The 22,344-nt window shown below is 34.5% G+C and overlaps 3 protein-coding genes across 3 annotated transcripts in view; all 3 read right to left on the bottom strand.

Moving 5' to 3' along the window:
- The window catches only part of LOC108365270 (uncharacterized), a 4,621-nt gene extending 3,132 nt beyond the window's left edge, over window positions 1-1,489 (bottom strand). The window contains exon 1 of the mRNA XM_017619266.1: window positions 962-1,489. Coding sequence (XP_017474755.1) covers window positions 962-1,251 — 290 coding nt within the window. The 5' untranslated portion in view covers window positions 1,252-1,489. The remainder of the gene's footprint in view (window positions 1-961) is intronic.
- Window positions 1,490-3,235: 1,746 nt separating this feature from the next.
- On the bottom strand, window positions 3,236-4,695 carry LOC108365268 (uncharacterized). The gene is made up of 2 exons (XM_017619263.1): window positions 4,364-4,695; window positions 3,236-3,486 (listed from the first exon to the last, which is right to left on the bottom strand). The coding sequence occupies exons 1-2, from the start codon at window positions 4,693-4,695 to the stop codon at window positions 3,360-3,362; spliced, it is 459 nt and encodes a 152-aa protein (XP_017474752.1). The 3' UTR covers window positions 3,236-3,359.
- Window positions 4,696-10,151: 5,456 nt separating this feature from the next.
- On the bottom strand, window positions 10,152-21,788 carry LOC108365267 (uncharacterized). Its single transcript, XM_017619262.1, is given in 3 exon segments — window positions 10,152-10,165; window positions 10,284-10,537; window positions 21,229-21,788. Coding segments are annotated over 3 exon segments (489 nt in total). The 5' UTR covers window positions 21,450-21,788.
- Window positions 21,789-22,344: the final 556 nt, after the last annotated feature.

Here is a 22,344-nt window from a genome sequence, read left to right as displayed (position 1 = left end):
TAGTCATCAAATTTTTTAATTTTTACTCAAATTTTTTAGAAGCTATTTAATCTTAATATAACAATATTTATTGAAATTTTTTTCTGCGTAGGCCTTTCGCATTTTGCTTCCACTTAATACATATACGTACACACATACATAATTTAATTTGTGTAAGATTTAAGAAAAACAGAACCTAGAGCAAATAGTTATTTTAAATTTGGACTAGTTTGTTCGATCAATACAATGGCCTAGTTCATTATACGAACTAGTTCGTGAACTTCTCAACGCTACTTTGCACAAAAATAATAATATTATTTTGTACCAAAATTTTACTTGACATCCTAATTTTCAACTATTTGAATCCAATATTTACTGAAATACACAAGTTTATCTCATTAAGTCTAACTAAACATACTATCGAAAATGTTTGATTAAGGGGTAAAACCACTGCCTGCTTGCCATGTAACGGTAGCTTTCGGAAAGGTGAAAAAAGCAGCGGGTATTTATTGTTCGGCTTCACCCGAACTTAAACTGATTTTACTTGTTTTTTTTTACTTTTCCGCGATTTTTTAACTCATTTCTACTCAATTCATCAACATAAGGTAAACTCCATGAGACGATTCCGATTTTCTTTTATACGCGTTTTTTGGCAGGAAAAACTACGTCCAAATTCCTATTTTTTTAATTTTTGAAATTTTCCATTTATGCCATATTTCGTCACTTTCCAGCTTTTTCACAAGAAATAGACGCACTAAAAAAAAATTGTAAATGGACTTCAAATCAGCATCAAAATTCTACCTACACGGCGAGTCCAAATTTTGCTACGCCGTGTTATTTTTATTTTATTAGAGGGACTTACCATGTCAAACGGATCGAGACAGGGATAAAAAATTCAATTAATTAAAAAAATTTTAAAGACAAATTTTTTTAATAATTTTGTGTTTATTACTACTCTTTTTTTTTGTTTCTATTAACTTACACCCATAAACAACCCACAAAGCGATTGATCTCCGTCGCCCACCACTTCAAATCGTTTTCAACTTGTGTCATTTCAACAATTCCACAAGCAGGACATTTCAGCCTCACCGGATCTTGCGGCAGATTTAGATAAGTGCCAATCAGTGGCGTGGCGAAATTATTATAAATTTGTTGCTCCTTAAGTTCCTTTTCCGACAGCTGCTTTAATGCATTCTTATCCCCAGCACCTGCTGTGTTTTTACTATCTTCTATTGCAGGTGTTGTTGGCGGTGAGGTGGATTCGGTCATCATTTTGCGATCGTTGTGTTAACTCAAAATAAAATGTGTTTTTTTACTTTCACAGTATTTGAATATATTAGGTAAAATTTACGGCACGAAAACAAAAATAAAATTTAATAAATAGTTGCCGAGCGCTATGATTTCACATCCGACACAAGAGCAAACGTACTGAAGTCAATCGACGCGATGCGTTGAACAATGATCGTGGCGCAGTGAGCGCGAGCGAAAGCTGTATAGATTGCGCGCGTTGTACTGAGTGGGAGAGATGGCGTGCAGATGAAAAGCGAAAGTGATCTGCCACCCGCAGCGATACTCTGAGAGCGCTAAGAGTTTGAAGATCAAGCATGATGTGGACGTTGCGGTCGACAACAGGTCGTCGAAAACAAACAAATATATGAAATGTTTTCGTAATACTTACATATGTATTTACAAACTAACGCGAGCAATGAAAAATGCGAATTTTGTTAACAACCAGATTTATTAATAAGGTATTTGTGAAAGCGCGCGTTGTAAACAAATTTTATTTAATAGTAGCACTGTTTAAATAGTTAATTTATTGTTATTGCTTTTGTGGTTTTATTCGCTTTTAATTAGTCGATAAATTAAATTTCGTTACATTTAAAACTACTTATAATTTCATTACGTCTATTATACCGTGCGGCAAAAACCCAAACTTTTTAAAACACATAAAAAATCGATGTATTCACAAAACTAGGAGCCAAATATAGTATAACTACGTTTTTAATTTTTCTCTCTGACGTCAGGATTTTTTTAAAGGACTTTGAAATTTCTAGGATATGATTGCATAAAAAATTATTTAAAAAATTTGGTCCATTGCAGAGTATATATAAAAATATATGTCAAGGACTAATATGCAAACTACCAGATCTTCGAATTTCGCCCTTCTAACTTTATTAGTTTTAGATAAAAAAAATTTTACACTTCTCTATAAGATATTGATAGTTGCAATATACATGAATGAAGATACTGGAATCATTACACTTTAGAGCACTCGGCTCGGTATTGGACCAAACCAATTTTTTGTAAGAGATTGAGTCATAGGTAAAAGTAATTTCTCCGTTTTTCTAAGTTAGCCTCCGAAATCGAGATATGGGCCTTCGAAGTTCGAAATGGGACCTTTGGTAAAAATTATTTTTTATTATTATATTTAAATAACTAAAAAACTAAAAATATAGACGTAGTCCGCCTTTCTTCTCTTGTTTAAATGGTTTATAACTTTTTTTTGCAAACTTATATTACAGGTGCTATAACGGGTCTTCGAAAAATTAACAACCTTATATTTCAAACAATTTTGAACTGATTTAAAAAATAATAATATCGTTGTAAACATGATTAAACTCCCTTTCTTCTGATATGCAGATTTGCATATTTCGTATGTAAAAATTTGAGAAAACCATTTAAAAGGAAAAAAATACCTTTTTTTATAAAACAAATACTTTAAACAAAAAATTACTGACCGCTTTTTAAAAAAACTTACCTTTTTTTATAAAAAACTATTTTATACAAAAAAAAAAATTAAAAACCGATTTTTTAAAAAGTGGTATCGATGTAGAAAACTTATACTTTCTATTTTTATACACGAAAAAAATTAATTAAAAACATTTTTTCCCTCTATATAAACTCTTGCCTAAGTGAAAGTAGCGAATTAAAGTATTTAAACCGTAGGTACATCATACGGTCAGTTTGTTCTTTTAGACCGCATACATAGTTCCATAATAATGATTCCAGTATCTTCATTTATGTATATTGTAACTATCAATATCTTATAAAGAGAAGTGTAAATTTTTTATCTAAGACTAATAAAGTTAGAAGGACGAAATTTGGGGATGTGGTAGCTAGCATATTATTATTGGAAACTTCCTAGGATATCCAAGGATAAAGTTTTAAAAGTACATTTGCAACACTTATTCGTCCTGATGCACCAAAAAATTAAATTTAATTAATTCTACAGAATTTTTCCTTTTAATTGATACCCAAAAATTAGAAACGCAGTTTTACTATATTTGGCCCCAAGTTTTGTGAATATATTAATTTTTTCGTGTGTAAAATTTACTGCCGCACGGTGTTATATTTTATTAAATTTTAGTGTTTCACCACACCTATTTAGGCCGCTGTTGGATGCCCAATTTGCCACCACATTTGCTGCAGTAGATGCCTTTCGTCGTCCATTCACGATTGCAGCCACACCAAGTGCAAATACAGCAAAGCCAGAAAATTGGGAAGAAGCTGAAAAATAGGGGATTGGAAATGTTAATTGTTTTCATAGACTTATTTTAAAATATTTACTAGAACTTAAATATCACTTAAAAAACTTCTATCTTAAGTTTTTTTAAATCTATTTTAGGTTTTTTAGGTCTATTTTAGGGTTTTGACTTATTTTTTAAAAACTTTAATATTCGAATATTTTTTTCATTAGTCTTTAAATGAGAATAAGAAAATTTTAATAAAAAAAAAATTCTAAAGATAAAAACGTTATTAATATTAATTTATTGAACACATTACATCTCTAAAAGTACAAAAAGTATTTCTAAAACCTTTTCATGAATAATGCCCCAGAAAACTAAAATACAAAAATTTGTTGTGCACACATCAAAATTAATTTAAGAAATAGTTAGAACAAAGTTTTTATGAGCTTTATGATATTTAAATTTGTTTTTTATATAAAAAAATTTAAACTTTTCAGCAGAAAAAAAATTTACTTGTATTAATATTAGACCCAAATATTTAAACTCAGTTATGACAAAAAACATTCAAATGCTTAAGACATATTTACATACGAATGAGAATATGTGGGTCTGAAAAGAGCGGGACAATTAATTTTTTTGGGTTTAGAACTAACTTCGGCACGTTTCACAACTAGGGGACGTTCAAGCTATGTTAACTGATGATGCCATAAATTAAAAAAACTGGTAGAAATGTTCTGTTCGCGTTAACATTTTAAAATGTATGAAATTATAATAATACACCTCGTTCTGACCACCTGTGAATTCTTTTAATTGTGTTTTTGTTCACTACTGACAGTTCTTACGATTACAAACTTCGTATAGAGAAAACAATTCGTCTATTCTCCTTAAACCCAAGATTTCCTCACTGAAGTACTCACCATGACAACGTCGATAGACAACAGGTTGCATCCTTCAGACCTGCCGCACGCATCACAGCCGCATCACCATATTGCAGACACAGCGGACATTTGGTGTGATAGGTACGCGGCCCCACCGAATAAAATCGTATGCGCTTTCGCGCATCCTTCCCGGGTGGTGTAGCGTCGAGCGCCTGCAGTTGTGTCACATTTATTACACTATTGGCATCATCGATGTACGGCACAGTTGATGTTTGACCTTCCAGCACTATATTGGCCACAATATGCCGCTTGCGCTCCTCGGGCTTTAGTGCGGGTAGCAGCTTAACTTTCACCAGCTGTGGTGTTTCCATATCGACTTTAAAAAAATTTAGCTATATGTGGAAGTATTGTAAGTATTGTTGCGCTTTTGAGCGGTGGCAGTGAACTGCTGGCCACTGACTGATGAAGCTGCTGGTGGGTGGCAGTCATTCATTACTGGCTGATGGCATATGTGTATGTAAGTGATCACTGATCAACACTGATCAACGTGAGAGTAGAAGAGTAGTCATAATTTCAGCAATTATTGACGCTATACTCAATGCAGTATAAATTTTCCATTCTATGCCGAACTCTCTTCCAATTACTAGCGCGAATTTTTCGTCTCTTCTCGCTCAATGATCTTGCGCATCGATAGTGTGCCCTTAGTCGCTCCACTTGGATTAAAATTCATCATTTTTCTCGCCACGCTTCGTAGTGTGATGTCATTGGCACTCAATGTGCGCATTTCTTTGGTTTTTTCTATTTGTTGTTTTTTCATTTTTCCTTCCCTACTTTGGGCCAATGGGCGAAAAAACGCGTGCGGAAAGTCACGAATATATACAAACATGCTTATGAATGGATATACATATCTATGTACATTAGGGTGGGCGAATTTTTTTTTTACTAAATCTTATGGTAATTTCTGATTCTTCAGTTAATTTTAAGAGAAATTTTAAAAGAAATCATGGGTCGGAAATGAAAAAAATACCTTTTCACGATATTAAATTTTATTTACCTTTTCCGCCTTAATCAATTAAAAATTCTATAAAATATAAAACAGCGAGTTTTTATGAAAATTTTGTAAAACTGGCAAAACGAAAAAAAAAGTTGAGAAAAATTAATTTTTCTTATAACAAGCAATTTTTAAACAAAAATCAAAACCGATTCAAATCTTTTTTTTTCAAGTCTCCACTTCAGTAACAAATGTGGAATAGGTTAGTATTCGATTCGAAAACTATTTTCCCTTCGTTATGAATTCGAAATCCATCCCATTATCCAATTGAAATTTTAATGAGAGAGAGTGGTGGTCTTGTATTTCCCTTCGGGAATGAGCAGAATTTCACTTTATCTCTTGTTACTATGGTTTAAATTTTTTCCGAACTCATCTTGAGTGTATTTCCAATATTCTACACTGAAAATAAAATCTGTGTAGATATAACGAAAACTTTCGTAAAATGTACGCCACGAAAGTTTTCGTTGATTGTACAAAACCGTTTTCGTACATACTACGAAAATATGAGACATCAGATCTTAGTACATTTTACGAACGTATTCGTACTATTTACGAACGAATTTCGTACTACTTACTAAAGAATTTCGTACTATTTCCTTATTTTTTTACGAAATTTTTGTAAAATGCACAAAATAGTTCGTATATTTAACGAAATTATTTTCCTAAAATCTGCGGTTTTTTTCGTAGAACTTCCGATTGCTTTCATTCACCACACTGTAAAAAACATAAGACGAGTTATAACACAACAATTTTATTCTTAATTTTAAGCGTTTTTCTTTAACAAAATGTTTTGCAATGTTTTTATGTGGAGGTACTTGGCAGATTCGCAGCTTCTTCGATGTTTGTTTCCTTTCTCGACTATAAATTAAAGGAAAATTATAAGTCGTCTGAAAGGCAAGTTTCAGTGAAAAATCATACAAAATTTCATTAAGTAGTGCGTCTGTTCCTGGCTTGGGCTTGCCGTTTATAGCTAACTGATGAAATTGCCTATACATATATGAAGTCCCGCATTGCACAGCAAGGCTCAGCGTGGGCGATGTTAAGAACATTGTATGCTTAAAAGCATTTATCCACAGCTTTAACATTTAATTTTATATTGTATTTTCATCCACCAAAAGCTTCTTAAAACTATTAAAATTATATTATACGTCTCACGGTAGCTAACCAGTAGTTTCGCAATGACACTGACAATGATGAAATATTAAACTGACGGTAATTTAGTATATTGTACGAAAATATTCGTCTGTTGTACGAATTTAAAAAAAATGTTTCTGCATTTGTTCTGTGCACGAAAGTATTAAGTAAATTGTAGGAATACAGAATTATAGACTTCGTAAATTTTAAAACCATACGTAAATATTACGAATGCCTTCGTACAATATACAAAATTATTCGTACAGAGATTTGTTCAGTAATTTACGAATGTGTTTCGTAAAATAAACGTAAAAATTCGTAAATTGTACTGAAAAAAGGCTTTACGAAAGTCCTTTCGTTATATTTACGAATCTTGTTTCGTTGTGAAAAATGTTTTCGTATTATGAACGCAAGTTTCACACATTGTACAAAAACCAAGGCTACGAAAGATTTTCGTAGCACTTTTACGAAATTTTATTTTCAGTGTATGAACGTTGGGAAACTAAGGTTGGTTATGAGTTCGTTCTCAATTTGATATGCACATTGGATATCGAAGATAATTTTCTAGCGTTTATCATAATGTTTATTCGGATGCGATTATTGCGAACAATTTGACCCACCCTAATTTACATATATGTTTATTCGTGCATGTAAGGAATTACACAAATTGAGCTACACGCTCCATCTGTTACATAACAATTCTTGAATGGGTATAAACAAACCAATTGTTTGCATTTGTTTATTTTGCATTTTTGAATTATGTTTGGACATTCACATATTATTTATTTTACAGGCTTAGATCTCTTAGAAACGTATGCCTTCAGATAGCCTGCCCAACATAATTATCAGTAAGAACACGTGTATAGCTGTTGAAAGTCGTACTTCAAGTGAAGTTTATTGTTCTTCATATATGCACATACAAATGCGTAGTATTTCAATACATACAATATTTTGATATTGCCAGACTTATGAAATAAATTAACACNGAGCTACACGCTCCATCTGTTAAATAACAATTCTTGAATGGTTATAAACAAACCAATTGTTTGGATTTGTTTATTTTGCATTTTTGAATTATGTTTGGACATTCACATATTATTTATTTTACAGGCTTAGATCCCTTAGAAACTTATGCCTTAAGATAGCCTGCCCAACATAATCACCACCAATAAAGTGTAGGAGCGGACTGTAGCCTCGACCGTTCCAATCGCCAAAGCAAATACCAGCGACCTGGATGCTCGGAATCTTGTACTCTGACCGTCCCAACAAAGCAGCTTCAAGGTATGCCATAATTTTCAGAATACAAAGCTATCATTCATGGAGCAGAGATGCCTACGAAAAACTTGCTTGCAAGCAGGAGTTGCACAGCGGTAAAAAGCAAATAATGCACAAATCGAAGATGCCACAATCGTTTACGGGCATCATAAGTGAATCGGTTAGTTACCAAAGGGAATAAGTCAGCATATATGGCAAGTATAATGCAGTTCAACATAGCTGCTTTAAAGTCCTTTTAGATTTTTAGTAGGATAAAATAGTTATATGATTAAGTAACGGGTGATTTTTTTGAGGTTAGGATTTTCATGCATTAGTATTTGACAGATCACGTGGGATTTCAGACATGGTGTCAAAGAGAAAGATGCTCAGTATGCTTTGACATTTCATCATGAATAGACTTACTAACGAGCAACGCTTGCAAATCATTGAATTTTATTACCAAAATCAGTGTTCGGTTCGCTTTACGTCCGATTTATGGTCTACATAATCGACCAAGTGAGCAAACAATTAATGCGATTGTGACCAAGTTTCGCACTCAGTTTACTTTATTGGACATTAAACCAACCACACGAATGCGTACAGTGCGTACAGAAGAGAATATTGCGTCTGTTTCTGAGAGTGTTGCTGAAGACCGTGAAATGTCGATTCGTCGCCGTTCGCAGCAATTGGGTTTGCGAAACACATTGCGAACCGAACACTGATTTTGGTAATAAAATTCAATGATTTGCAAGCGTTGCTCGTTAGTAAGTCTATTCATGATGAAATGTCAAAGCATACTGAGCATCTTTCTCTTTGACACCATGTCTGAAATCCCACGTGATCTGTCAAATACTAATGCATGAAAATCCTAACCTCAAAAAAATCACCCGTTACATTACGAGTTTCATTTAATTTATATGTAAGTAAGAGAGCCATTGTACGGAGCGCGTAATACTGCCTTCTGTAGTAGCCGGTGAAGCAAGCAGCGTTCCTGTGGAGTAGAGGATTTCTGTTCGTAAGTTTCTGGTGTTAAAACACCCGCCGTGGGTCCGCCACTGGATATTGTATATGCAAATGCTACGTACTCGTACTTCAAATTCGAATTCTTAAAGAAACATTTTTAAATACATATATATGTATGCGTGTTTAATGAAATTAATTAAAATTCAATACAAGCCCACGACTGAGCCAATTCATCTCGTCATTCTGAATATTTTCATATATACATTTGCATACATTTTATACTGTTGATAACGGGCTCGCTTATCTGCATAATTCGTCTTTATTTGCATTAAATAATGCATTATCCTCTTTCAAATGTGAATAAGCGGCTGAAAAAATACCTACAAATTTCGAGCATTTGTTCGAGCCTCGGGATATAATTTTGTGTACATATTTTATACAAGCTATGAAGGTCTCCACTATAAGAATGGTATACCTATTTGAAAATAAGAGAGATCTACCTTTAAGCTAAGTAATACTTGTTTTAGCCCCTAATCGATGGGACCATTTTCCAAAGTTAGCCCATCATTATTTACTCAAAGTTGTGTTCGTAACATGCTATGACCTTTGTAGGAGCTGCATCCGGTCGTAACCGCTTACGCTTCACGCCTAATTTGCTTGGATTTAGTTTTTCTCGTTATTTTATTTTATGTGCCTTGAAAATACTTTCCACTATAAGAAAATATTGAAACTGCATTTCATTTGGGCTAACGAAAACGACAACTGTGACAAAATATCAACTAGTAGATTCAAACTAATGGTCAAAGAGGCATATTTAAATTTTTTTGTTTTGTCTATATGGAATACTGTATGACGAAAAATTAATTAAAATCGATAAATGTATAAAATATAAACCAATGTGCAATAGTAACCGATTATTTGCCAAAAAGCACTCGCGTAAACAATTCTTTTCAATCGAAAGTCTGCTAATAATAATAATAGATTGGCGCTTACACATATGTTAGTGTTTGGCCGAGCTTCTCTGCTAGGAATAGAAAAAAACGTTGTATAAATTTTCACCATTGACGACCATGGGAACATATAGGTCCCACCTTTTTCCACACCTTAGCAGGTAAAAAAAAAATTTTTTTTGGCGAAACTTTTGCTTAGAATATGGGTTCGCTGAACTCGAATCAAGTGTCATATCTTTGAATTTCCCAACTAATCAGTAACGGTCGCCAAAGGGCTAAGAGCAAAAATTACTTCAAAATTAAAATTGAAACATTATGAAGTTATAAATAAATCATAGATTAAACTTGAAACGAAAATGAAATTATATTTTTATAAGTTTAAGTTTATATCAAAGTGGATACATTTCAAAACAAAATAGTAGCTCTTTAGATTAAAAATGTAAAACTAGATTTTAAATTTGAAAGAAAATGCTTCTTAAAGTTGAAAACCTAGCGAGAAAAATATTTTTTGGTATAAATTTTACACGTTTCACGTTGATTTAATTTTTTGCTTTAAAGACATACGAAGTTTATAAAAATAAATGTAATAAATAATTTTCCTTTCCACTATTTCAAGCATTCGTTGTCGTCTTGGATTTCAATTGCTCCCTCGCCTGCTGTTTGGCCAATATTTTATTATCGAGTGTTTCCTTCTCAACTTTACGAAAACGTTGCCACCTATTTTCGAATACCACATCAGATCGTTGCATTTTGAACAACTGCTTCTTGTACCAACTCAACGTTATATATCGCCCAATGTAACAGCCGCATTCGCTGCAATAGTGATTGACGTCATGCCGACCGCTCCAGCGTATGGGATTGCTGCGGATCAGAGAAATTTAAATGAAAACAAAATAAATTTTTTTATGCATCAACATACATACATACATACTTATGTATAATTTTGGTATAATAAGTGGAGCGCAGTTGTGAAAACAATGAAAATTATTATAGTCGCGTGGACATATTAATGAATACTTAAAGAAAATTATGAACGATATTTTACCATGTCATGATTTTGATTTACACATAAACATACATATATACATATGTATTTATGTACTTGGACTTATGCATATCTAGCAGAAAAATGGCTGCAAGCAATGGAGGGCAACATAAACTCTTCACTCCTCACGAACAGTTTACGTATTCCTAGAGTGAGAAATATTTAAAATTTCGATTGAGGTCGACAGAGGCTTAGGGACTTACGCACACCCATGCACTTGAATAGGGACAATGATTTTACGATTTTTTCTGGGTTAGTTTTTATGTAAATAAATTTCATCAATTTAATACAGTTTATTCTTTAACAAAAACCATATAAATCAAACTTTGTTGGAAACAAGTCAAAAAATACAACCGACTTAAAATATAATTTCTTTATGATGTCAAGATCAGAACTAAACCAAATTAGCATGGAACTACTCTTGAGGTACAACCTTTCTGATAGCAAATTAATAACCGAAAACTTTTCACGGGGTCCAAATTTATCCCGTAACAAAAAAATCGGCTAAAAATTATTGAATCAAATAAGAGAAAAATAGCCAGGAATAAAACGAAAGGGCATTGTTCCCTATACAAGTGCATGGGAGGCCGTCAGCCGACAGGGTTACGGACGGTCGTCACTCCTTTGGGGTTGCGGTTAGACTCTCCACGTGGGGGGATTTTGCTGAAAACGAGCTACGGTCATGTCTCCGGCTATAGTGCTACTACCACTAGGTCGGGCGGAGAGAAGAAAACTCTCGGGAGAAGAGGCTGATTTTAGAGGACAGTGAGGGTGATGGGTCTGACATTAGTCTCACATCATTGCTCGGACCGCCTTCTGAGCTGTCTCTCTCTCCCATAAATTACCCCAACTCCAAGGTGGAACAGTATATGCCGAACCAGACTTGCCGTGGGATTGGGGTTGCCGCGGTGTACTTTTCCCATTTCCCGGTTACTTGTGGGAACCACGGCTTCTTCGCAATTAAGCTTCATGTAGGTATTGCTGGGAAGATACCAGGGGTGAAAACATGCGGAATCTCTGATCCCATTACTAAAGAGATCTGCTTTGGCTGAAAATTCCAAGCGATGATCCCCGATCGCGAAAATTGGGCAAATGGGCTCCCTGCACTTGGTCTCAGAGACTTACACTGATCCGGGCCCTTTCAAACAGGACTATCAAATCCAAGTGGGTTAGAGAATGCTTTGATACGCTACAAATATTGGCAGCCAAAAGCACGGTACAAGACCATTGTGGAATCGAGGCAACGAGATCGCCGACGACTTGCCACGGGAAGGATCGGTAACTGCCTTTTCGGGACCTGAACTATTCTGTGGTCTCAGTTGGTCCTCTTCGAGAGCCATAATTACTGAGTGGGTAACACTCGGAATGCATTAAGTACTGGGGAGCGGTGGGGGGCCTTAGACAGGCCAGGCTCTTCGGCTACCCTTTCAACAGAAGCGACATTGTCCTAGTAAATAGAAATGACATCAGGCTAATTTCTGGGTATCTGGCCAGTCACAACCAATCGCGATTCCCCTTGCACCGTATAAGTGAGATCACAGAGTCGGAATGTTGGCTCTTCCTCAAGGATATTGAAACCTCGGAGCATATTCTCTGTCATTGTCCGGCTTAAGCCAGACAAAAACTGATTCATTTTAAATCTTCAATGGTTGAACACTTTGTTGTAAGGAACTAAGGGAAGCCGAAGGTATCTAAGCCAAACTGGGTTAGGGACTCATTTCAAAAGATACAAAATATCTTTTAGGTCGCGGTGCCTGTTGTTCTAGTACACCCAAGAAAATTAACTAACTAACTAATTAAGTGCATGGGAGTGTGCATTGGGGTGGTCCAAAAATGCATGTGAAAATTATTAAGTTGGAATTTTAATGCTCTCAACCCCTAGGAATATTTTATATCTTGTAATCAAACAATATCCTTCAAGGTTTTCCTTATATTTTATATGACTTGTACAAAAAGTCCGATTTCACCCGAACTTAGACTTCTTTGCACGATTTTTTTTTATATTCATTGTAACCTTATTTGTGATTTTCTCGTATGCGACAAAGGTAAATTTTAATAATTTTTTTCTGAAACATGTTAAGAGGTAAGTTATCAAAGAATTGGCGCGCGCGATAGTTTTTATATTGCATAGTTTGAGCATTTATAAAGGAACGCGTGCGGATACTGTGGGGATTGTTTGAAAAATCTGAATTTTAAGCGAATTAAATATAAATACTGCCAATCAGCAAAAAAAAAACTCAACACATTATTCACGTTAACTGTTTGGTGCATGTACTAGATTGTCCACAACTGTTCCTTTAGTAAATGCAGTGTTAAAGCTCATTCAATTATCAAGCAAACAACCCAAGAAACGACCACATTGGCAACACTATTTGGTATTTTTTGTGTTTTTTTTTAAGAAATGAGAAAAAAGTAAAATTTAATCCTCGAACAGTATAGGTCTTCGTATTAGGGAGATTTTTGGTAAGTTTCAAAATCAGTTGTTATCTTCTTTTTTGACTCGTCGTGTGTTTTAAACCTAGTTGTTGGAAAAAAATTGCTAAACGAAAACTTTTAATCTAGAGATTAAAATCAATGACTGCAATTCTATAAGAAGACAGTTGCAAAAGGTATGATAAGGAAAACTGATAAAATCAAAATCCTATACGCAATTTAAAAGGAGATAAACGACAATGTGAAATAATTTCGAAAGTATGAATCCATATGGTGCAAAGATGGCAATTTTGAATTCAGTTGAACCAAGTTCCGATGGATCTTTGGTTAAAACTACATTTCAAAGTGTATAGTATGTATATAAAAGATTAATATGTTAAATGCATTCTATATTTGTTTTGAGTTTCAAGATTTGATACAAGCAGTAAAGCTATTCACTTTAACAAAACAATATCATTCTTATGAGAAGAATATATCGAGCCCTAACCGCCAAAATAACGTAAGCGACATTTTTTTCAAAATTTTCTTTTTGATGCCGGAATATTCCTAGAGCATCTAGATGCATTTCTGCATCAAAAAGAAAATTTTGAAAAAAATGTCGCTTACGTTATTTTGGCGGTTAAGGCTCGATATTCAGTAAAAATTTTTAACACATTTTTTTTTTTAATTTGTAGAAAACCCATTATAAATGATACTTGAAAATGAAAAGATATTATTTTTATTACGGGGGATTTAAGATACAATAATTCCATTATTAAAAGGATGGAAAAATCAAGCTGATACTCCTTGTAAATCCTCTCCTTCAATAGTTTCTTTCAAAAATTATGTTACTAGTTTCAACCTTTTTAGAAGGTCGAAGAACTACCACCATTTGATTTAATTGATGAGATAAATTAAATATTGCAATATGGGTTTAAGAAAGTTTACTGCCAAAAATATTTTTGTAACGGGTTGCCACTTATTTGATAAGTTAAATACTGAATTAATACCCCTTTGAGGAAAGTGCACAATATGTTAAATCGAGTTATAAGAGTATAACTTAAATTCACAGGATTAAATATATTCGAAAATTCATTAACTATCACGCTTCTTCATAAAAAATGAACATGTTTGAAGAGTCGGAAATTTGTTTGAAAATCTCCCCAAATCTATTTTTTTTCTAAATGAAGCCATACGAGTTTTGGGAGGGAGTAAGAACACTAAAATACTTTTAAAGCGCAGCGAAGCACACCAGGAATTTGCTAGTTCTGTCCTGTCCTAGTCCTGTACACACAGTGTGGCTTACTATAAAATTGTAGGAACGCAAAACTATAAACAAAGCAAACGACGAAATTTGTTTTGCTTTTTTCCCGTAATGGTACATATGTATGTATGAATGTTAAAGTCTTTGGTTTTGTAGGTCTTTGTAACTAGTATTTGTAACCAATTTGCAACAAAAAATTGGTCTCGATAATTTGTCGCTTGCGTATAAATGCAAAAAGAGCTCGATATGGTATACAGGGTGTCCTAGACTCACGGCCACCCACTAAAATTGAGGGAAATGTCCTCTTTTTAAAATTAGACATACATGTTTTTACTCCACATTCAGATTTTGAAGATAAAAATGCGTAACTTTCGTTTGAAACCCTTTCAGAAAAGTGCCCTTTTCAACCGCTAAGCGGAGGTAAAACGAAAGTTAGCTAAGAAACATTTAATTGGATAAGCCAATCAGCCGTTTCAATTTTTGCACTGAAAGGGTGAGCTCAAGCTCAAGAATTTGTACTGAAAAACGAGTCGGAGCTTAAGCTCACTTTTTATGCATGAGGCCCCTTGTTCTCACTAAACTCGCATGGATACACTATGCGCTGTAATCTGCATCTTCCAGAATTAACTTTTTGGCTTTATGAAAAATATCTAAGCTCATCGCATCAAAACTCCGGTCTGCGCGCTAACTATTTACCTTGGTGGAATAAGCAATTGCTGGAGTATGCCGATGACATTAACACCATCAGGAGCAACATCGAGACAACGATGTTTCGATACATCGGAGAAATCGAATTCAATGCTAACACACATCGGCAGATAAACCTCGATACATCGATCGATTGTTTCCGTTGCTTTAAAAATTTTTAAGCCCTCGTGAAATAAAAAGAAATGCCATCTTTTACATTCCCAATAAATGCAGTAAGAGTAATCGGTGTTCACATGAGGGGATTTTATAGGCAACTTTTAGTTGAAAACAACAAACGCCTGGTGTGAACGGCCATTCAACTAATCGCTTCCAATGAAGTTGGGAAGCAACCAACTTTTGATTCAACTAATCACGTCTAAAATTTCCTTGAAAATGACCTCATGTAAATACCGTCTAATGCATAAATATAGATGCATTTTCCTGTATTTTATTAATATTTTAATACCCTTCCTATAATTACTTATATGTATGTAGAACAAAAATTCGTACCATCGTAGGTTCCTGCGTCTCAAATTTACAAATTCTAAGAATACAAATGCTACTTTGTGCTAAGTAGCGACACGATATCGAACCGAAAGTATCGATATGGTACTCATTTAAAGTGTCGCTTTAAAAATATCGGGTACCCATTAATATCGGAATAAAAAGACTCGATATTCCAAATATCGATACCAAAAACCAAAAAATTTATCTGAATATAGGTCTCGCATATAGGTCGCTGGGTTGAAGTGGTTAGAAGTGTGAAAATATTCAATTCAAATACTCAGGTATTAAAATGAAGCATTTTTCACTACACGGATGGCGTTTTGCACGTCTCGGATGCTTTTTCATATGTAATTAAGAAAGTATATGTATACAAAGCATGCACAGCGGTGACAACACATACACACATACATGGTATGACATAATGCACTAATCGCGCGCTATGCTGTTGATTCAAACTCAACATTTGAAAACACCTTTACATGTATGGCTATAGCTGAGTGTGCAAAGACGCTTGATACAATTAGTTGCGGCCAGAGAGTCCGGGTTCAATTCTCATCAGACGGAACATAAATTAATTTTTTTTCTTCTTAATTACGAAAAAGCGTCTGTGCACTTCACAACCACATATTTTATAACGCATATACTCAAATTTAAAACGAGTCGGGTTGGTGCTCTTTCATATGCGTATTTTTTTTTAATTTAGCGCGTTTTTTTTTCTAAAATTTTTTTCCCTCAGTGTTGGAATGTGAGTTTATGACATTCGATACGATACTAGGGTTCTGGTACTCGATTCCAAAAAATATCGTTATCGTATCGAAATTCGTGTCCCTAGTGCTAAGTAAGCAAGTGAAAGGCAAAGTCGGCTCTCGTCGGGCACACTATAACTCGAGTAAATGGGCCAAATCGCACAGAAATCACGCAAAATTCCATGTAACAGTATTTTTTTAAATATAATAACTGCCATATTTCATTAACTGCTGATTCTAATGGGCGGTGCGTCTGACTCGCGAGTCAACTGTGTACGTGTTGACTCGCCTTTCGACTACATACAATTGGGTCATTCAGAGTCATACCAGAGACATGTCGGTGTAACTAAGCCATATTTATTTTTACTCGTCCATCTCCAATATGTCAGTATTTTTGGAAAACTACGATATTTCACGAAGTAATGAAATTTAACTGCTTAAATTTTTAGAATAATGAAAATCAGATTTTTTGAAGAAAGGATGTGAACACGCGCACTTTTTAGTCATTGTACACTACATATGTATAACCACCTGTTTAATGTCAATTTTCCGAAATGCGCAAAACTGTGCATTTGATGCATTCATACGCCGGGTATAAAAAGTTCGGTTTCGCCCAAACTTAGACTTTACATGTTTTTGTTTTGTATTTTTTTTTAATATTGTTGTCCAAAATACATATATGTATGTGCATTACATACATACATATGTACGTACATACATACATACATACAGCTCAATGGCCAAGTTTTTAAACTAGCCATATTACCGACAAAACTATTGTAAGAAAAAAATGTGAAGGGAATGTAATTTTAGCGCCAGATCCTCCGTGTTGCCAATAAGGGCGTTTCTTAAAACTATATTGCATTGCGACCGATATCGAGCGCTCCATGTTTTGGTCGGTGCAATATTTTAGCAGATCATCGACTAATTGCAGATGTTCAGTTATGCAGCGAATGAAGTTTACTTTTATGCTCACGATCGATTTTCCAGCATTAGTTGTACAGTCATACGAGGAAGAATTGATTAATTCAGCTTTAGCACATTCAATTAATGGACTGTCAAAATGGGAGATGAAATAGCGGTTTGAATTTTCATCAACGAATCGAAATATGGCAAATGGTTTTCCAACTTTCATGACTGCATCACGATATTTAATGGCTATATCGCGCGGATATTGGCCAACACAAACACGCTCCATCGTCATACTTTTAAGTTTTTCGCACCGAGTTGGCAATGGTTCAGTTATTTTACCAGCAATTGCCGCAATAGCCAGTGGTACAAGGAAATATAAAATTTTGAAGAAAAACATGTTTATTTGTTATTTTATTGCATATTTGAAATTATATCAGGTGAAGTATGTAATAAAACGATTTGACACTGTCTTAGAACTTTTTGAGGCCAACTTTACATGAGGTACTTTTTCCTAGACGATATCGTCTAAAAAATCTATCGAAAATTTACTCGAACGACAAAGTAACCAAGACCTCCAATGTGCAATGGTTCAGCATGTTTTCCAATATAATTTAGTCGCGCCTTAGTGCAGTTTGGTTGCCATTACAGACGCGTGTTATCTTTTGCACGGACGAATGGACAGACAGACAAGCTTAATCGATTTCTCTGTTTGTTTTAAGGTTTGCTAGGGGATAATGTATGTAGAGGAGGCAACTTGTTTTGAAAATAATTGCTTGTATTTGTAAAATAACAAATGAATGTAAAATATTTTGTTACGTCCGAGAAAATCAGTGTTGTATGCAGGGTTGCCAGAGTACATACTACTTATGTGTGTTTCAATGTACTTTACTTACACTTAGGGCCAGCTACTCAATGTGTGATTAACATTAACTAGGGGTTAAACAACGTTATTCACATTGTAGGCTCCCTGTTATATGTTGTGGAGTCGATCACGCCGATTACGATGTTTAACCTGCAGTTAGTGTCAACTTCACTTTGAGAATCTTATTGTACTTTTACAGATAGGGGTTTGAACAGAAAAATTTTAAATAAAAATTTTTCTTTACTTACTAGCCAGCCTCGTATGCGCAAGACTTCGACACGCGCTGAATGGGTACATAAGTATGTACATACATGCACTTGAAGAAATCAGGCAACCCTATCCAACAAAAAAAATAAAGCCTTATTGGACACCTAATGGTCAAGCCCTCTCATTTGACATCTTATGCGTTTTATTGCAACGAATGGTGTGGATCTTATAATTATTTAGACAGGCGGCAACTTAATTATTAAAATTAAATAAAACTTTATTGCACATCTGAAGGCCAAGCGCTTTCCTTTCAGATCTCGTTCTTTTTTTCTTCTTCTTTTAACTGTGCAAATCTGATGTATGTTATTAACAAAAATGCCTTCAAGTATTATATGTAAGGTAGTAATTTTTAAATAGGTGGCAACTCTACCAAAACAAAAATAAAAGTGTCCATATTCCTACACTTGGTACCTCATTGGTTAGTCCAATGAACGGTTAATAACTTATAATTTATAAAAAGGTGGCAGCCCTACTAAAAAAATATCACAACCGAGGCCATCACCTACAGGCCAAGCCCTTTAATTTGACATCTCTAGTTTAGTAATACAAGAAACGGATCTTATAATTTTTTTAGACAGGTGGAAACCCTATGCAAATTCTAAAACCAAAGGTCAATCTCCTATCTATACAGAATATATTAGGAAAAATCGCGTTGAAGTCCGATAAGTAGTTTTTGAAATTTGCGTGTTCAAAGAACCTCGACTTTCTTTCATGCTATTTATAGAAGTGAAAGATTTGGTTTATTAGTTAAATTTTAAAACGTTTTTGGGAAAATTATTTCCAGAAAATGTTAAGTGAGTTATAAAGCGCTACATATTTCTGAAAGTATTTTCTAAAAAAAAAGAATTGAATTTTGAAAAATGTGTTTATCCTTGTTTCAAATGAGAAACAGAGGGATGAATCGGTTTTCACAATTACTCTTAGGCAGAAGTAGAATAAACTATTCAATTTGTGGTATCTTTTTGGTTTTTATTCAAGTATTAACGTTCCCGAACCGAACCGAAAAAATCGTCGGGTTTGATATTGTTCTCATTTGGCAAACTTACACTAAGGAAAATACTGTATAGTAAAACTAAATACTTTATATTTGATTATAGTTACTTGAATGTCCACATCTAAGTAGATATGTATATGTAAGGGTACATACCCAGAACGGCATAGCTCAACCAATTACCTCAAATAAAATTAATTTATTTCTACTTATGGGGCAACTAACTTCAAATTGATGTATAATCACTTAGAAGCCCCATTGAGATAAACCAAACCTTTGATATTTACATATCTTTGCAAATAATTCAATATTAGTTAAAAAAATCATCTGACTTTGATGTGCTTTAAACCAGATGCCTTTTAAAGTTGTTGAAATCAAATGCAGAGCCAGACAATCGCCTTTCTGCTTGCAAACAATTCATTCTGAACATTTGAAAGCACATTTACATGTACGGCTGTGGCTGATCCTGAAGAGATGCTTGTTGTTACTTGTTAGGTTCCAGAAGGTCCGGGTTCGAGTTCCAACAGAGACTACATGTGAAAATGATAATAAAATTTTTTTTGTGTCTTGAAAATATGAAAAAGCCTGTGGAGTGCAGAACCAAAGCGTATTCAAACGAAATATATTGACTTTAAAGTGCCTTAAGCCAAATGCATTTTAAAGTAGTTGAAATCAAATGCATAGTCGGATAATTGACTGATGCCTAGGACAAAGCCGTGTTAAAGTCAACAGTTCGTTCCAAGGAAGAGAGTCAGATCTTCAACTAGTTGTGGTGGGAAAAACATCGAACATCGATATTCAAACTAGTTTCTTTCCGTACTGGGTGTTTATCGTGCAAATGCACTAATCGCGTGCTTCAAACTAAACATTTGGAAGCACATTTAGATGTCCGACTGTAGCTGAGTGTGAAAAGATGCTTGCCACAATTTTTTGATTTCCAGAGGGGCAGGGCTTGAATTCCATTGCAGGAAGCATGCAAACTAACTATACATATATATATTTTTTTGGCTTTTATCTTATTCACTTCACTGATGCTTTTTTAAAACGAACACTTCATTTTAATATGCGCGTAGTTGAATTGAATATTTACCACTATTCAGTACTTTCGTTTACGTTTATAGTAAGTTCAACTACGTTTCTGTACTCACAATGCTGGCAAGCAGACACTTTACAACAAATGAGGTATGACTTCTGTTTTATTAGAAAAGAGTCCTAGAAAAATTTTAAGCGTCCTACCATGCAACCAACAAGAAAACAAACATACATATTTTGGTAGGAAAACCCGGAACGGCTAACCTGGTCGTATTATCACACTGCATTAAAGGCCCTACACACGCATTGATTTATCGGCCAACCAGTTGACCAACCTACTTGACGAAATTCCCTACAAACGCACCAACCAGTTGGTCGATTTCATTTGAGTGAGAGTTTTTGAACTATGAACAACAAAACAGCATTGGCAAACTTTTAAGCTATGCTAGGAATGCTTTTAATTTATATGTATTTGGTATTTTTGCCGCCCCGTTACAATTGTACCCATTTTCACTAGTGAAAACACATGTTACCCTTCATGCGCCTTAAAAAAACAAAAATTAAATCGCATTTTAGGTTGCCAACTTATCTACACACATAGCAACAAGTTGACCAATCTGCCTCAAAAATCAAATATTTTTGATTTTTTTCTAACCTGACGAACAACTTGACTCAGGTTTGCCAACTTGCCTACACACGGCATATTTACCACCAACTTCTAGTGGTTGGCCAACTGGTTGGCCGATAAATCCATGCATGTGTAGGGCATTTTATACCAAATTGTGTCATTATTTATAATTATCTTTCTTTCTCTTTTAATAGCTTACCAACATAGACAAAAATTAACAACAGCTACAAATTTCTGCAAAAATGTCACTGCCTGAAGCTCCACGCGAGTCATACATTTCTTTCCGCAAGCTGGACATTGTATGTCAACGGGTTCCTCTAGCAAATGACCAACGTTTGAAGGCAACACCGGCATAACATTTTCCAGGGCAGCATCGTTGTTGTCAATTGTCACGATGACAGTTGACTGGGTGGTTGTCATTTTCGTCAGCTGTTGTGCAGCACCAACCAATTTATGTGTAGGCGGATGAGTGCGCGTGTGGAGGAGGTTTAGCAATTTTTTATAATGTTTTGCTCATAAAGCGATTAACATTTTTTTTAACATTTGTTTTTATTTTTATCTCAGCAAAAATGTTCACAACGCGACGTACACCGCTCAAGCAAATCGAAAACTTTGCTTCGAATGCCGTTAAAGCGAAGAGATCAACTGGCAAGAGAATTGCTAATCACTGCTGTTGCCATATGTATCGTTGCCGCTGAGATTTCTGCTATTGGCGGTAGTGCTGCTGCAGTCGTTGCCTTTTTAGTTGTGAACGTATTTGGCAATCAATGTTGCCGTTGTGCGACTAAAGGTGGAATTTGACCCTTTTAACGATAAAAAAAAAATGTCAACAGAACCATGCTATGTATTAAAAACTATTTTCTCCTGTAAGTACTAAAAAATTGCATCACTTAAAATTTTTAAAGAAAATGCAACTCTTCTCCTTGCAGCAACTTGATTTCTGTGTATGTTTGCAACCTTCTTTTGTTAAAAGTTTTTTTTTGCTATTTTCTTTTTAAATGAAACAGAGGAACATTCTAGCAGCGAAAGCGTTTTATAATAATACATGTAAACTTGATTTTGACTTTGCTTCTCAGATTTATCCTTTTACTAGTAAAGAAAACAAAAATAATATGGTGACCCTTTTGTCTTCAATGACCCTTTTTTTGCGACTTTCTGAAAATTCTCTACGGCAACACTGTTGGCAATAACAATAAGTAAGGTATGTGCTGTTAGTGGCGAGCTTATATTATTGTGGCGTATGTATGTATGTACAATAGGGTTGTCCAAAAATGCATGTTAAAAAGTAAAGCCTGAAATTTAATGGCCGCACCCC

This window comes from Rhagoletis zephyria, unplaced genomic scaffold (assembly GCF_001687245.7).
Source record: "Rhagoletis zephyria isolate East Lansing unplaced genomic scaffold, Rhagoletis_zephyria_1.1 Rzeph_scaffold_01822, whole genome shotgun sequence".
NCBI classification, from domain to species: Eukaryota; Metazoa; Arthropoda; class Insecta; order Diptera; family Tephritidae; genus Rhagoletis; species Rhagoletis zephyria.
This window is presented reverse-complemented; position numbering and strand designations above follow the sequence as displayed.